Here is a 17,203-nt window from a genome sequence, read left to right as displayed (position 1 = left end):
CTCCCCATCACTGTAACAGTGCTTCCAACAGAGCGTTTGGACTGGGGGACAAAACTGAGACACCCAAAGAGACACCAACCTCTGCCTGGGGCAGAACATGCAACCTGCATGCAGCAGAGCAAGAAGCAGGGCAGCAGGGTGAATCTGAATGGAAAATGTCTGACACAGGATTCATCTCTGCAGCAAACTGCAAAAAACATGGCTGAGGAGACTTCTGCTTCATAAAGGATGAAAAATTCTGGTTTCAAAAAATGTATAAATCATAAAGGTACTTGATAATATAGAATAGAAGGTTTGTATTTGCTTCTGCATCATATTCAGTTTGGAACTAGTTCATTTCATTTCATTTATCAAACCTATTTTTTATTATTATTTTATTAATTCATTGTTTTTTGTTTTCTTCAACTAAACCAGGAAAAAAAACTTCTGGAATTTAACATCTTTAGATGTGACTCTCTTGGCTGAGCCAGACAGGCTGCAGCCAGACTGGATTCAAACCAGAAGAGCGATAAGATGAGGGCGGTTGGCAGTGTGAGTGCAGAGGTCAGACCCAGTGTGTTTATGACGGAACAAGAACTAACCTCCCACTGCAGGTGAGGCGGAATGTTTCTGATCTGCAGTTTTCTGGTCCTGTGAGCAAAAGAAAAACAGACATGAGAAACCAACAGAGAAGCAACATGATGAGCAGAGAAAAGATGCAAAGTCAAATTAGACTTTAACTGAATAATGTAACATATGTAAACTCTAAATCAAATGTATTTCTGAACACTTCCTCTGTTGGTCTGACAGTGATTCATGCAAAACACCAGCTCTGTGCATGACAACTCAACTCAACCACTATTTCAAATGAAGCGGACTCATCACTGCTGGCCGCTAACTTTAATGGGAGGATCACCAGAACCAATAGCAAGTTGGTGACAGAGCACATACTCCAAGGCCTGTGGTTTTCTTATCAGTCTGTTTTCTTATCCAGCCCATTCTTGAGCTGTTTCCATGGTTTCAGCCTATGGTATAAGCTGTGGGTCAGCAGGTGGTAATGGTAGGGGTCAAACAAGTTCTTTGATGGTGACCAGGGCACTGATGGTCTCCAGTGGCATTGGGGGAGGATGAAGAGTGTTCAGGTGCTGATAAGACCAATTTCCCATGTGCATAGTTTCATTAAATGTGGCAGTGGCTTTGACTCTCTGTGTTTTGTCCAGGTTTGGTGGTAAAGGCCGTCACAGAGCCAAGAATCAAGATGAGGACAGATCTTCCCATTGGAGCTACCAGGTTTCTGAGGGACACAAAGACGATATCCATGGTAACGCCTACTGGGAATTTAGCATTCGGGTGGGGTAGTGTTCTGGTATGAGTGGGGGTGGCCGTTTAAATCTACTGATGCTCAGCTGGGTGCAGGCAGTGATTGTTATGGATGGTAAAGATGGATCATACAACTGATCCATACATTGAAGCTTTTTACAAGAGTGAATGAAAATCACTGAAACAGTTCCAGAGCAACATTACAAACTCCTGCTATGCCATTTCAAATTACTTATTTTAGTTGTTTGTTTAGAAATGTTCATTTAATGGAGGAAACATCTATCTGATATATAACTACAGACTTAGAACCACATTCTTCAGAATCAGGTCCATCTGAACTTACATCTGGAGAGGTGTTATGTGAAGGACGAACAAGATGATGTTAAAAACTGATATCAGTAATTTGAACACATTCATTTTGTTTGAGTAATTACAACTAATTAATTAATTTTAATGTAATTAATCTTTCTTAAAAAAAAAAAACATACAAAAGTCCTGAGCCAGAACCACTGTATTCATGTGTTTTTGGTACGCCCATAAAACTGATGCACAAGTGTGCAACAATTGCGATGGGAAATAAAGCCACTCTGCCTACTGCTGGTTAATTTTGTTTCAAAAAAACAATCTGATGGGACGCTGGAAAAGACCTTTGTTGTGTTCAAGCTGCGAAAAGGAGTTAACCTATCAAGGAAGCTATTCAAGCCTAAAATAGCATCTCAATGCAAAACCAGGTAGAATTGACAATGTCAGCATCCAGAGTCCACATTTTAAAGATCAGGAGTTCCTGAAATACTGGGAACCTTAATGGATGGAACAACACTTTGCTTCAATCTGATGGTAGAAGAACAGATTAAAAACAATAGATATCTTTTTTATTGAGCTAATATGTCTATTTATTCAACAACTTAGCAGCAAAAATGGTTTTTGAATTGAAAATATTTATTTTGTGAATACATTGATCGATTACTATGGGATTAATTTCACTTAATTACAGACTCTGCGATTAACCTGATCAAAATTTTAAATTGAACCCCACAACTAATTAACAGAATAGATTAGAAAGCCTTCATACCCAGACTGATCCAGACTTCAACACTGTCACGCCCTGATCATTAACTCAAAAAGATGGCTCAACTGGAGACCGCAGCTCCAAGGAGGAGCTCCATGAGAGCAAGAGCCCCAATGGTTGCCATGGACGATTGAAGGATTTCTCAAACATAAATGAAAGAATCAACGTAACAGTTCAGGTAAAATAAGACTATGTGTTTTCTTTAGTTGCATTAGGATGTTCCACGAAGTGAGCATGCGTCTTCAGCAGAGTGAAACATTTACGCTCCATGTGTCAGGAGGAGCATTCAGCTCCAGCTTCTCATGACACAAAGAACCGGTGATGAAAAGAACAGAACAGAGGGAGCACAGAGAAGAAAAAATAGAAAAGGCTTTGGTTTAAAGAGGAGTTAAAGGTCAAGGGTCACAGTTCTTAAGACAGGGGTTGGGCAGTGATGGGAGGCCGGGTGTAATAAGACCACTAGAAAGATATGGAAAATCTTTCACCTCTGTCTAAGCCGGAACCAACATCGGTTGGGTGATCAGATCATGAGCATGCAGCAATAAATACAGCTGAGAAAACCGTCAGGATGGTGGAGGACTCTGGGGGGCGGGGCGTATCTGTACCAGTTCACCAGTCCAACAGCAAAGTGTCCTGACACACAACAAAGACCAACCACCCACCCAGAGGTGCTGATTGGACTTTTGAAAGGACTCAGTTTAACTATGTGAGACAATATTTTTCAACTTATTGATGTTCTATTATGGTTGGGACAAAACACTGGAACCAGAACCAATGGAGCCATAAAAATAGTTGTTATTATACAGAGAGAAAACCAAGATCAGCCAATATAAAGCATAATAAACATGTAAAGAAGAGCTGCTGCTCCTCTAACAGCAGCAGCAGAACAACAACATTACGCTCAGCAGAGTTAAAGAGCTGACAGGTCCGACTGTCCAACAACTTTAGGGAGGGCGGGATCTTTCATGATGCTCTGTCTTCCAATTGGATCTGGTAAACACATCTGAAGGGGCCAATAATCTGCAGCCACTGGTCACCCTCTGCATCCCCCCGTTTCTCCACTGCCAGTAACACTCTAAATTGCTGTGCCACACCCCTGCAGGAGGAGTCAGCATGCTAGAACCTGACCACACCTTCTGCCAACACCCTGAAAACAGCTGCTGGGGCTGCTGCAGGCGAAAGGTATTGTCCTGTTTGAGACAGGAATCCCAATTCATCTGAAACTGGTGACTACTTCTACTGGAGATACTGAGCCCATTCTACAGAAGGTTAAAGTACTGAAGAGATAACAAATCGGTTTCTTAAGGTGATATGCGGTGACTCAGACTCATAACTAACTGGAACACAGTTTTACTTTAACAATTAATTTAAAATTAAAGGGTTGCACTATGCATTTCAGAGGATCAGTTTTCATCTGCCAAACCACGACTCTGCATCTGCAGGTCTGGAGTCAAAAGTGGCTCGAGTCCATGACTCACTTCAATTTTCAAATAAAATATTGCACTTCTGGTTTTATTCTTTAGTTCTGTGCCTCCATGAAAAATCCTCCGGCCCCCAGGTAGAATGGTATAAGAGAGGCCCTGGTGCAAATTACATGTCAATACCAGATCTCACCTGGACTGACGACACTGTCTAGACCTGGTGCCAGCACCCAGCTGACCCCGTCACAAGCTGCTTTCAACATGTGTAAAACTGGTATGCCATTTAAGCAAACAAACATGGAATCCCATCATGTCAGGTTATGTCATAGTCATTCATCTGCCAAAACCCAAAACGGATCACCTGTTACATGTGCTGAACTATTTTGTTCAACCCGTTTGCTTGTTTTGTCTGCTTTCCAACCCCTTTTGTCAATTTCTCATCTCAGTCGTTTCTGTTCATTCCTTTTTTTACAGACATCATCAGATTTACAATAATAGCAAAGCTTATGTTTCTGGAAAGAAACAAACATCCCAGTAACAGGCCCTGTGTTACTGGGTGTGTTACCCTGTTACCCTGTGTGCTTCATGAGAAGCTGTTTGATTCAAGACAGCCATCACTCAGAACATTTTCCAGATGTGCTCTTAACTTACAAACATGTATTTATGGCCTGAGTGATCAGATCAGAATGAATAGACGGGCTGGGTCGTGGTTTATAATGTGGCATCCCATAATGCTGCAATTAACACAATAGGATAAACCAGAACAATTTTAGTCCAAATAAACATATCCTTAATATTTGAAGAACACATTAAGCTCACCACTTTTAAGTGTTAAATTAGCCTTTTAGGACCAAATGTAACATTTTATTCCAGGCTGAAACTTCATAGAGGAGTTTGTTCAACACAGTCAACACGCTTCCAGCTCAAACTTTCTCCAAAACACGTCCAGTTGCCCCACCTACCAACAGTAGAGAAACTCCATCAATTTTGAAATAAGAATATTTGTCTGTGTAATCCACCCCGTCGGTTTCCTTACATGACTGTGTGGCGTTCTCATATGTTTCATTCTGAGTTGTAACTCAGTCTGGGCAGGAAAGGTGTTAACATGAGAGTCCACAGAAAGAACCAGGGAGCTCATTCAGACAACATGCCGACAAGTTCATCTACCGTCATTACCACACTAAACAATTAGAACACAGTTTGCTCTCAAATGTCCCCTGGTAGAAAGCAAGAGCTGGGGCCCGACGCAAGAGCACAGAAGTGCAAGGGCTTAATATTTTATAAGAGCTATCTAAGCAGCATAAAAATGAAAGATGAATATTTTATTGCTATAGCTGCAGAGCAAGGAGGCCGAGGAAACTAAACACAGGCTAACATGTATCCTAGCTGTGCTGCCATCTTAACAACCATTCAGTAACACTCCATCTAGTCTAGTCAAAGTAAAAGAAAGCAAATACAGCATCTCAGTTGGTCCTTAGAAGGTTTACAAAATGTGAAAATGGAATACCGGATGTATCACATGCCAAATCAGCATAAATGTAACATATCACACAGATTCCTAAAAAACATACAAAAAATAAACAACTATTCCGCATCGCAAACTTTCAGCGTTGTTCGTATGGCAATGGCAGACAGGAGAAGAATCAACCATGTTCTGCAAGTTCACCGTAAGGCCAGACATTTAACCCGGAGCGCTGCATGGACGCCACATGCCTCGGTAAACGTGTTAAAACATAAAGTTCAGCATAAGACAAAACCAAGGAACAAGCTTGAAACGTTAGAAAGCCTCAGAACAAAACATTAGAGCTTACATTAGTCAGGATTTATCTGGAAAAACTACAAGACTTCTGAATAAAATATGTTTTAACAGCCAATTTTATGAATTATTTTTAATCAAAAACAGAACTTTGCATTGTTTCTAAATAAATAAATAAATAAAGATCTGAACATCCCTACACCTGTGAAGGGGAGTAAACTAAAATGATTGATAACTCATATCCAATCAGACTTTTAAAAGGTGACGTCTGCTACATGATTAAATTAATTTCTGTAAAAATATAACCAGAGCCAGAGGGTTGAACCAGAGGGTTCAATCTTTATTATTTCTGTTCTGTAGGCTGTTTGCTTGTGTCTGCTTTCAACCCCCTTTGTCAATTTCTTATCGCTGTCGCTCCTGTTCATTCCTTTTAAGTTTTCCCTGTTAGCTAAAAATGGATTTAATTAGAAGATTTTTAAACAAAAAAATAATTTGAGTTGGTCGGACAAACGAAGAGTTGAGAAAACGGTTGTATTTCTGACTTCTTATGGACATGAGGTGTGTTTTAATGTTGGACATGCAAGGGTTCAGCTACGAAACGTCAAAAACAACACCACAATGTACAAAACACGTTCATTTTTATAACTCTTGGTATAAAAATATGATTAAATGCTGGGTGTTAAACAAAAAATTATCTGCAACTGTCACTTTTTTTTTCATTAAATCCAAATTATGAGAGAAAAGGAATTTAGACAGGGTGGGAAGCATGGTGAAGACAGAGGCCTCAGGTCTGGAATTCATTAAGGCCAAAGGAAAGGTGGGGGTGCCATGGGTCAAAGTTCAGGTTGTGTTCTCCACCACCAAAACCACCACCACCCCTTCCCCTGCTGAACTCCTCCATTTTAAGGAGCGTCTCCATTTTGAAAGGGGGCGCCTGACTCTGCGTCATTTATCAGCCAAAGCAGCGACTTTAGTCCCAGTTTGAGTAAATAACACGACCTTAATTGTCAACTCCAAGTTGAGTCTGTAAGACTTTTGCAATGAACTAAAACAGCAGATTAGGAGAAAACTACAAAGCCTCGTGACTCAAGACGTACGTGCTGCGTTGAACAGCCTGTGACCAAAGAATAAATGAAATGATCAACATATGAAAACCAGCACCTTGTAGCCCTTACGCCTCCTCCTTTTCCTCTCGCCATTTTGCGCTCATGAAGGCGCACGGACACGACAGAGTAACAGCAGAGCCACAGGAAGCCATGTCAGTGGATAGAACGCTCCTCAACACGAAGCCAAGGTGGAATGAGTGGGGACGGGACCGGCTGTATGCACCACTACTCGGTAAGAAGGTCACAGGCCGGGTCACGAGCCTTGAACCGAAACAGGATCCTAACTACATATTTATTACTAATTTAGAACATCAATAACTAACAAAACCATATGCTGAAAAATCCCAGTAACGATGCGGACGAAGAGAGAAGGGTAAGAAAGCAAAAATCTGCTGAAATTCAACACCGCCTCCCTTCTCCTCCCGCCCGGCTCTTGTTCGTACACAGGATACATACATGTGGGAGCCAGCAAACCGCCATCTTGAGCAGGCAACGCCCATTTACTACGAGAGTGGACTGTCACGTGACGTGGAGAATTCGCCAGAAAAAGCACGAAGCGCCTGCGAAGGAGGCGGAAACGCACACATGCAAAACTACACGAACAATGGGGCCATGTATGTCAGACTGTTGGAGCTGATCTCCTCACAGAGGAACAGAAAACCTGCCCAGAGGTCGCTCCGATAGCTTCATCCGCTTCATATGCACTGACTGGAGGACACACGCAAAATCAAGCTTAATGAATCTACAGGGACTATAAACAGAATCTAAAGGAAATGAGATCTGCGGTGTGGAGAAGAAACTCGCAGCTACGTGTCCCGTCCAAAAATAATAAATGAAATACACGCTGTAAACGCTAGTAGAGCTCACAGACGCTCACTTCAGTTTGGAATTAAAGCAATAGTTTCACACAGTTCCAGTATAAAACAGTTAACTTAAAGCCGCAATGTCTTTAGACCAAACTTGGTGGAAACCTCTTAGTCCATCATTTCCTCTCGACCCGCAGCTCTGAATACCTGCCGCTGTCACAGTGGAGAGCACGAGCGCGCCTCCCCATTCACAAAGAGCGCCAAAATGAGACGACGTCTTAATATAGTTGCTTGAACTTTTTTTTTTTTCTTTCTTAGAATTAAAACTCTCAATGTTCCCTGGAAGAAGAACCTCTATGATCCACCAGACAGGAACAGAACATGGAGAAGATTTGAAGTCATTTAGGAGAAGTTTTGGTTTTGGAGTCCAGCCAAGAAAAATGAGATGTCAGTGAAATAGGAAATATTATCCCAAAGTATAGAAATACATTACTGTAGTCTTTTCATTAAATCTTTTCTTTTCTTTTTTTTTTTCTTTTTAAATAAACAGTGTCACAGAAAGGTTACTACAGACAGCTAGGTCAATGTTGGAAAGTTTCTCTTTAATTAGTCCTGGTCCTATAGCACAACAAAACAAAAAATATGTAATTATCTGTAAAATAAAGCAACAGGGCTGGTCCATTAAGGAGAATTATATCACATTACTATAAGATGCCATTTAAAAACAGGTTTAAATTGAACTAAATTCAATATGAAAAAGAAAATCCTCCATTTTTTTAAGTTTGATTGTTTTGCACTTAAACATGGCCAACTAAAGAAATCAACAAAAACAAACAGAAAAAGCCAGAAGATTAAGAAGGAGAAAAGCTTTCTTTTAACAAAATATAAAACTGATTTGATTAAAACTCACTTTGATAAAACATAACATTAAGAGAGAGGGGAAAAAACAATGTCAATTAAAAACAGCATTGGAAACTAAAAACCAAAATTGGGTTTTTCAAAAGGCAAAATTCAGAATAATGCAAATCTGTGTTAAGTTCCACAATAAATTGCAATTATAACAATTTTGCTTAATGATTCATCCACTTGCCTTAGAAAGCAATTTTCTAATATTTACAAACATCTAAAAAATATGATTGAAGCAGACAAAAAAATTAAAGGCTTTTGGAGGCAAAACCAAAATCTTTTCAGCTTTTTTGCCCCCTTAATTTGACCAAAAACTTTATAACGTATCCATAAATAACTTGGAAAAATCTATTTTATGTGTTTTCCATTTAACAGTAGTTTACTTAAGGCAGACTCAGTTTTGTAACAGTATTCCATAAAGTTATGGAATATGAAATGCATTAATCATAATTTTGGTGTCACTTGTTTGCAAGAGCAAGACTGCTTTAAATTCTAGGAGTAATTTATTGAAACACTTTTAATATTAAAGGAAATAGAAATTCATGTTTGAACAGACTGTTAATATTGTTATATAATTAAACCAATAACATTTTTAAGTTTATTAGTAAAATGTCTCTGAATATCCTAATAATTAATTATATGTAAAATATATACATTACAAGGTGAAACATAGTTGATTTTTCAGAACAATTAATCAGAAATCAAATCATAGCCCTTCAGTCATAATTAATATTTAAAGATATTTTATGGGGAGGGGTTTTCCCCCCTCAACATTTTTCTCTTTTTTCATTTGACTCTTTGTTTGGTCGCATCGGGCTGAAATGGAGACCCTGACACCTCGGAACCAACCGGGCTGAAGGAAGAACAGAGCTCCTGCTGCCTAAAAGCAGCAGACGAGTCAGCGCAACCCCCGCTTTGTTGTGCGTCTGTGAGAAAAGGGGCGGGGCCAACAACAGCCAATCGAGAAGCAGCACGAAGAGGGGCCCGTCTTCAGTCCACACATTTCAGTGCCTCTCCTCCCTGGATGTCATGAAGCTATTGTAGGTTCGGCCAGCAGAGGGAGAACTCTCCGAGCTCCACACCGGCTGTTGAGCCTTCAGCATGTCAAACCTCTGCGGTGTTAAATCCTTCATCTCTGGGCCTCAGCTTCTACCGGGCAGGAGATGCGACTTTATAGTCGATTTAATGAGATACGTTTGTTTAAACAACAAAAAAAAGGTTAAAGAGTCTAAATTCTTATATTCTTTTTCTGTATGTCACTGCAAAAGCAAAGGAGCAAAAGATCATATGACAATGCAACCTTTAGAGCATTATCTCATTCTTGTTGTTCAGTGCTTTTTCATTCTACTTCCCCCCAGTTTAGATTCACAGTTATTTGATCAAAAATGTATAAAACATTGATTTATCTATGCTACTCATCAGGTATGATGAGAGCTTATTTACATTAAATAAGCTTAAAAGAAAGAAGATTAAAACGTGCTTAAAAGAATCTGAGGAGTTTTCTGAGCAGATTCATGACGTAAAAGTTTTCTATCAAACTTGTGAATGCTGCAAACACAATGATCAGCTCCCGGACCATGATGGACAATGTAAAATACCTAACCAAAATAATAATAAATAATATAATCAAAGAGGACTGCTGTAAATAAAACTAAGTGAGTGTAGTAGTGGTTTATGTTTCTGCCTCCCAGAGGGGATTCCTCTTTGCTTCACATGGATACAAAGCTCTTTATGTTTACTAATTAATTCATTTTTGCACATTTGTGATGTTTATTCAGGACAGAGGTTTGAGGAAAGATGTTTGACTAAATTAAAGTGAACCACACAGCTACAGTAACTGAAAGCTCAGCTGACATCACTCATTTTCAGACAGATTACGCTATAAAATAATAATCTAAAATGCAGATAGTGACTTAATTGAATTCCGTCGTAAGCAGGAGAGTTGTTAATCTATAAGATGTTTAAAAGATTTGAGTACTAAAAGTATTGTGCTCAGGTCACCTTCTTTACAATTACATTTAGTTTTTTTTTTTAGGAGAATTAAAGGCGACATTTTAGTCAGTCAGTCAGGTTACGAGTTATTATTATTAACTGACTGGATCATCTCAGTGGTTTTGTTCTGACCTGGAAGGAGATTTTCAGCAACAAGTGGGGCCAGAACGATGGGCCATGAAGGCCTTTTCCGTTAGGATAATTGGGCCCTCATTCCCCTGGGGGTCCGCCCATCTGCTCCAGCTAACCGACCTCCATCAGCCCTGAAGGAGCCATCCCACACCGCTCCATCACATTCAGAACAGGGTGAATAATTTGCTGGGTTGCAAAGACAACAAGCTCCTCTGAGTTATCTGGAAGAATCTCACTCAGCATAATATATACTACTACTACTACTACTGCTGCTGCTGCTGCTGCTGCTGCTCCACCTCCCTAGGAACACACACCTCCCTGCCATGTGAGCCAGGCCTGTAGCTGTGATACGGCACACCCCCACTCGCCCACGCCCACTCAGGGGGAGGGAGCTGTGACACACATCTTCGCTGGGGGAGGGGATTCCTCCTCTCTGGATCCTGCTTCCTCTCCTAGCAGCTCATACATGTCTGCACAGAGCGTGTGTATGCGTGAGTGTGTGTGTGTGTGTGTGCGTGCACGAGTCCAGAGCACATGCTGTCGTGTCAGACATGTGACCACCAGGCATAGCCTCCATTTTAACTCTGAAAATCCCAGTTTGATTTGGGTGGGAGGAGGAGGGTGAACAGGGGAATGTTGCCGTAAAGCATTGGTTACTGCAGGAGATTCTTTTCTGAGGCAGAGCTCACTGCAGGCTGACGGGTTCAGTTCAGCCCTGCATCCAAACACTGTTTTCACCAGGACATGCTGCTCCGTTAGCCTCATGTCCTCAGCTTAAATCCAACACTCTGCAAATGACTTGTCACAGAAGACAGGTGAGATTTCTCTACAAAATCAAATCCTAAACTTTAGGATCTCTAGTAACATTTATTTGGAGCTCAGACCAACTCCTTGTGTCATTTAGAATTAGATTTAGTTTACATCGAGAGGACGGCTTGTAAAAAGTGAACTAGAAGGTTCATTGTTTTGTTTAGAAGTTCTAACATTGTGAAGTTAAAGATGGGCTCCTTCATCCAAGCAAATTGGAAGACAAACTTTTCAGTGTATAAAAATCTTAAAACCATCGTTTTAGTTTTCTGGAGACAATCAGTTGCCATATGATGACCAAAGACAAAGATACAGAAACAACTAAGTGCAGGTAACATTGCATTCTCCTTCATCTTTATGAAAACATCCCTTTAAAAAAAATTTAAGATTTGTTGCTCAAGTTTTTTAGGGCTGATGTCCTAAAATGGAAATTAATGAAGTACAAACAGAAAAGTTTACATTAAATTCTATTTTATAAAGGTTGCTCATTTTGTTTTATAGTTTCTAAAAGGCAGTTTTTCATTATGGCTGTTTTGAAGTAAGCGATGTGCTGGAAACATCAACTCTGGTCTGCTGGTGCAGGAAGATTTGTTGAATTATTTCTGACATTTTCCCTGCATTTATATCGTAAATATTTCATTTTCTATCTGCCCAATTTTTCTCTAAAATGAGTTTTGATCAGTTTGTTTTCCCACCTAATCCACCAGTTTTAATTATATCTAGACAGAAGAACAAAGAAAGAAAAACAAAATTTCCTCCTTTTTTTTCAAACTTTACTTTTATGTAAAATCAATTAACAGGGAGCTGAGTCTGCTTAAAGTTTGTATAATTTCAAAACTGTCTACATTGCATTCTCACTAACCCTCAAGTAGAGAACAATAAATATTTTCCCAATGAAAAGCTAATAATTTCAAACATACTCAGAAGAAAATATGAAAATTATTTAATAAAAAAGAGGGGTAACCAATTTCAACTGGGTCTGAAATGATTAATTGAGATTAATTATTGAAATAATGGCCAACTAATTTATTAGTTGATTTATCGTTAACTTGATTATTTAGATTCGAAAAAAGGTCATTTATATATATATATATATATAAAAAAACATTAACAGTAGTAATTAAGCCAGAACTGTGCAAAAAGGTATTTTGTTTATTACATTTTACATATTTTGCATTTTAAATAAAACGCCTTTAAATATGTTTAAAACTTATCTGGTTCAAATTTACTAAAGAAATGTTGTATTATATTTTAGGCAATAAAATGTTTATGTTCTTAATTTAAAAAAAGAAACTAAATTATTTGTTATGTTGCATCTATTAATGTATTTCTAATATTGTGTGAAAAGGGCTAAGTGATTAAATGAAACATCTATAAAACGTTCAATTTTTTAACCATCAAAACAATCCATTGATTGATTACTAAAACAGTCTTTCGCTGCAACTCTAATTTTAACAATTGCATTCATTCAGTTTTCACTCACTTATTGATGGAAATAATCATGAAATCTGGACGAAATGTGTCCGTCAACATATTTTTTTTGGTTAAATGAAGAGCGTGTCTGTTGACCCCACATGACCAGAACAACCTGGGTCGGCCTCTGTCCGTTCTCTCCAGGTATTCCTGCTTCCCCCCACTGTCCAGAACCAGCCTGAGACATTTGGGTTCACTCTCACTCCAAAACGCTCATCTGTACCCCACACCCGCCCAAAACCCGCTGGATGTAGTCAGCAGCCACCCCCCCCTCAAGACAGTGCACGGGAGTTGTGTGTGGGGGGAAGGGGTATAGAAATTGTAAAGATGTTTTTAGATAAATCTGATGTATCTAAAGAATTGTAGACAAGAAGGAAAATAAGCCAATCTGGGTCAGACAGGCGGGCTGCTGGCAGAGTGTCTGTTTATATACAGGAGCAGTTGAAAAAACCCGACCACAGTTCTATATACATGGAACTATAGAAATGGCTCTGAGCCAATCAGAAGTCAGCAGCAGCCAATGAGAAGCTACGATGGCCTATAGGTTCCTTCAGCTTCTCTTCCCCTTTTTACCTGAATTCTTCACATTTTTTCAGCAGTGAAGTAGGCTGTGTGCTTCCCTGTCCGTCCTCTCTTACCCTTCTGAAACTCACACACACACGCACACACACCCTATACATCTTCTGCTGGCTGTTGGGGGAAGGGTCTTTTAGGCAGCTCCAAAGGTTTTACGCTCAAGAGAAATTGTGACATAAAGTGAAAAACAGAAAGAAAAAGGAACGAAAGAAGGAACACATACACACACACACACAAAAGGGGAGGGGGGCACAAAAGCTAGCATAAATGCAACTAAACATTTAATTCCTTAGAAAATAAAATGCCTAATTTGCCAGGATGGATATGAAAGATTTTTGTTGTGTTAGGGTATCAGACAGGAAATGTTCAGGACAACTTCTAAAATCAATTTCCTTTCTTAGTCCATAAGTGCAGCTCTGTCTTTTTTCCCCTGATGGTTGCACAAGGGGCCTGTTGTTTTAGGAACACAGAAGCGGAAGTGGGAGAAATGGCAGCTCAGTTTTACTTCCACCAGCAGACAGGAAGGGTCACTTCACAGAACATGGTCAGAGGACATCTGATGAATTTATCACTTATTTTTATGCTCATCTTATTTTGAATGACTTTTCTTCCAAAGCATGATATTTGTTATTAAAATATCATACATACATAAAATTCATGTAGTTGCTCAAAAGCTACTACTGCTGTACTTTGTCTATATAGAAAAACTAGCTAACATGTTATAAAGTTTTCTGACTTTCCTTGTCTTCATTTTATATCCAAGATTTACTCTGATATTTAAACACACAAATATTTATTTATTAGTCATCCTGCTCTTTACATCAGGTTAACTGATCAATAAAAAAAGAAATGCAGTTCAGTTAAAATTGTGTTTGGATGTTTTCCATCTGCAATTTTAATCCCCATAACTCCACTTTGTGTTTAAAATAAAAATAATTAAAAAAAATCAGGTTAAATATCTGTGCTATAGAGTGTAAACATTCAGCTGGAGACATTTCTCATTGATTACTTATTCAATTTGATTGAAATTTTTTTTTAGCTAAAAGCACCTTTGTAAAACACACACGACTGATCAATATAATTTTCTGTTACATCACTGTTTACTGGCAAGGATGATCAAAATTAAAAACAGGTGGTCCAAAGGTGGATATTTTTAAAACCATTTTGTCAAAGCCAACTGGTTTAAAGAGCCATATAAAAACCATACAAGCCAAACCAGAGGAACATTCATGTGCTGAAGAATATGTAGTTAGAAAAACATGAAAGAAATAAGAAGAGTGGCAGCAGATTCCACAGATGAAGGCTTTGGGCCGGGGCATCAAGGTTCAACTGCTCCAAACGCCCCAGCAGGTCACCCAGGAGTCAACATCCTCCATCATCCGACCGCACGTTTCTCTGCTATCAAGCGACAGAAAAATGTCCAATTGGACCCAAACGAGATCAGAGCAGGCAACCATCTAAACATTTCACCAGAATCAAATTTTATTAAGAAGTAAATTGGATATTTCACAAAAATGCTCCAACAAATCAAACTCAGAGCCGTCTCTGTCCTTCTCCCTCAAAACATTTCTCTCAGACTTTATTTCTACGGTTTGTGGAAAGGAAAATGTGAACAAGTGAGCCATACTGTGTGGGACAACAACTCGGTAAATATTTATGATACATATACATTTAAGATTGATATATGCAGCATTTTTATAACAACTGAAGGTAACAGTTACTTGATTGTGCTCCAAAGTGGCTCTATGTGACTGGAAAACAATCCTCCTTCCTCTCGAATTTTTCTTGCAAGTCAGGGAGACCCTTCTTCAGAAAGCCAGAAAGCTGACTGGCAGTGCAGAGCAATAGGTGGGGGAGGGGCAACGCATCCCAAGAAATTGTCAGTACCATCTTTGACCTCTCATTAAACTGAATGTAAACCACAGGAACAGCAGAAACCTTGGTACACCATGTTACCAGTAACTGGTGTGTGTGTGTGTGTGTGTGTGTATATATATATATATATATATATATATATATATATATATATGGGTTTTATTAATTTTATTTTTTATATAGTAACCTTGATGTACACAAAAAAATGTAAGAACTTATTGATTTATGTCGGAGACCTTTTGTCATGTTGAAAAGAAATGTAGAAATGGAGGAAAACAATAGTAAGAACCTGGAGCATCATGTCCTGAAACCGAACCAGCACACCGAGGCTTTTCTCATTGATAAACCCAGAAAATAGAGGCAGATATTAATTTGCACATTTTATATCACTGCAGGGGCGTGGTATAGGGGGGGTAAGTGATGACAATTCTAGGGGCCCTGAACAACAGGGGTCCCTCTACAACTTATTTTTTGTTCATAGAAATAAAACAAAAATCGGGGCCCTGTCAATTACAATGTTAATCATATTGTATTTTCAAAGATTGTTTTTAGCAGTAAAAATGTAATATTCCCACTCCCAGATCAAAGAACACACATCCATATTTGTCCTGAACCCCCCTATCTGCGTTAAATGGTTTGTTCCTGCTTGGAGTGCTTCACCGTGATGCTGTTCAACAGCAGTCAGTGGAAGACAGGATTGTGGCAGTTACTGTGCTGCTAAGAAAAGTTATAAAATCAGGTTTTCAAAAAAAGAGAGAGGGAGAGAGAGAAAAAGGCAAGAGTGTCAATTTATAACCCAGTTTTTCTCCAAGAGAGGTGGGTAGGCTCTGTGAGACTATCAACCATTTAGCATAATTAGCTTAGCTACAAACTACTGTTTGCCTCCTTTTCACTAGCATTTAATGAATTAAGGAAAAAAAATTACCAACATATTCATATATTTAACTTGTCCCTTATACTTTTTACCACTTAACAACAGATGAGTCAGTCAGCAGCAGCTCTAACCCACGTCCCTCCTAACCCATCCTCTCCTGAGTAAAATTAAAGCTGACTAGGCCGGGGTCAGTATGTAACTTTTATATAAATATTTTTTTCACATATTTTTTTAAAAATGTCATTATGTTGTGACAGTACGGTATGAGAGGTAATCTGTGAAAAATCTATTTCCTCTGCCTTCTCCCAGTGCTAGAAACAACCAGTCAGTGGCAGGAGAGTTTTAGTGCTGTCAATCACAATTTCATATAGTGCTGCTCATCCTTCCTCCCCCTTGATTTGTGCTGTGTTGCAGCTAGCATAGCACAGAGCTGTGCAGATTCAAACTGTGAATGCTCAGTCTAGTTAGCATAGCTACCAATAATGGCAGATAAACAGTTTCTTGTAATGATAAGTTGTTTCTCCACCATTAACACATTTAACAGTGAGTGAATGAGGCTAATTGACAGTGCTAAGAGTGTCCGACTAGTTCTGATTGATTGTTTTGGTCAGAACGGTGCATTACTTTAACCAGTAATAGTAATTCAGGAAGGAGATGGAGGAGATTGGTTGTTTTCACAGATTATCTGTCTCATAACAAACTGCTACGACATGGTTTAACAATTATGGAGAAAACATATTTTTTATTAAAGTTATGTACTGCAGCTTGAATAAAATGCAACTACATAGCATTTTTGAGAAGACTGGATTGCTTTATCTGTAGTTGCATGTTGCTTTTGACTGTTGCTCATGGGGAGAGACATTTCAGTATCTAAAACTAATAGAAAAAATTTAAGCAACCTACTTACATTCTGGATGTGGACTGTTGGATGTTAAATTCATGAGCAGTAAATATTGTACTAATTATCAGTATTGAACCAAAGATAGCAAGGCATTTGCAAGCCTTTAAAAGTGTGACGCTTTTTATGGGTCAAGTAGACTCAAAAAATTGCAACAGCAGCTGCGCGGGGGGGGGGGGGGGGGGGAGAAAATTTTTTTTGAGGGGGGAGATT

General features: G+C 39.0%; 1 protein-coding gene across 1 annotated transcript in view; it reads right to left on the bottom strand.

The window, feature by feature from the left end:
- Positions 1-17,203, bottom strand: part of igf2bp1 (insulin-like growth factor 2 mRNA binding protein 1) — a 47,202-nt gene that overhangs the window by 11,362 nt on the left and 18,637 nt on the right. Inside the window, exon 3 of the mRNA XM_015053527.1 lies at positions 582-630. Within this exon, the coding sequence (XP_014909013.1) occupies positions 582-630 (49 nt within the window). The remainder of the gene's footprint in view (positions 1-581; positions 631-17,203) is intronic.

Source organism: Poecilia latipinna, unplaced genomic scaffold (assembly GCF_001443285.1).
Source record: "Poecilia latipinna isolate Pla-1442-1.1 unplaced genomic scaffold, P_latipinna-1.0 Scaffold1185, whole genome shotgun sequence".
Lineage (NCBI taxonomy): Eukaryota > Metazoa > Chordata > Actinopteri > Cyprinodontiformes > Poeciliidae > Poecilia > Poecilia latipinna.
This window is presented reverse-complemented; position numbering and strand designations above follow the sequence as displayed.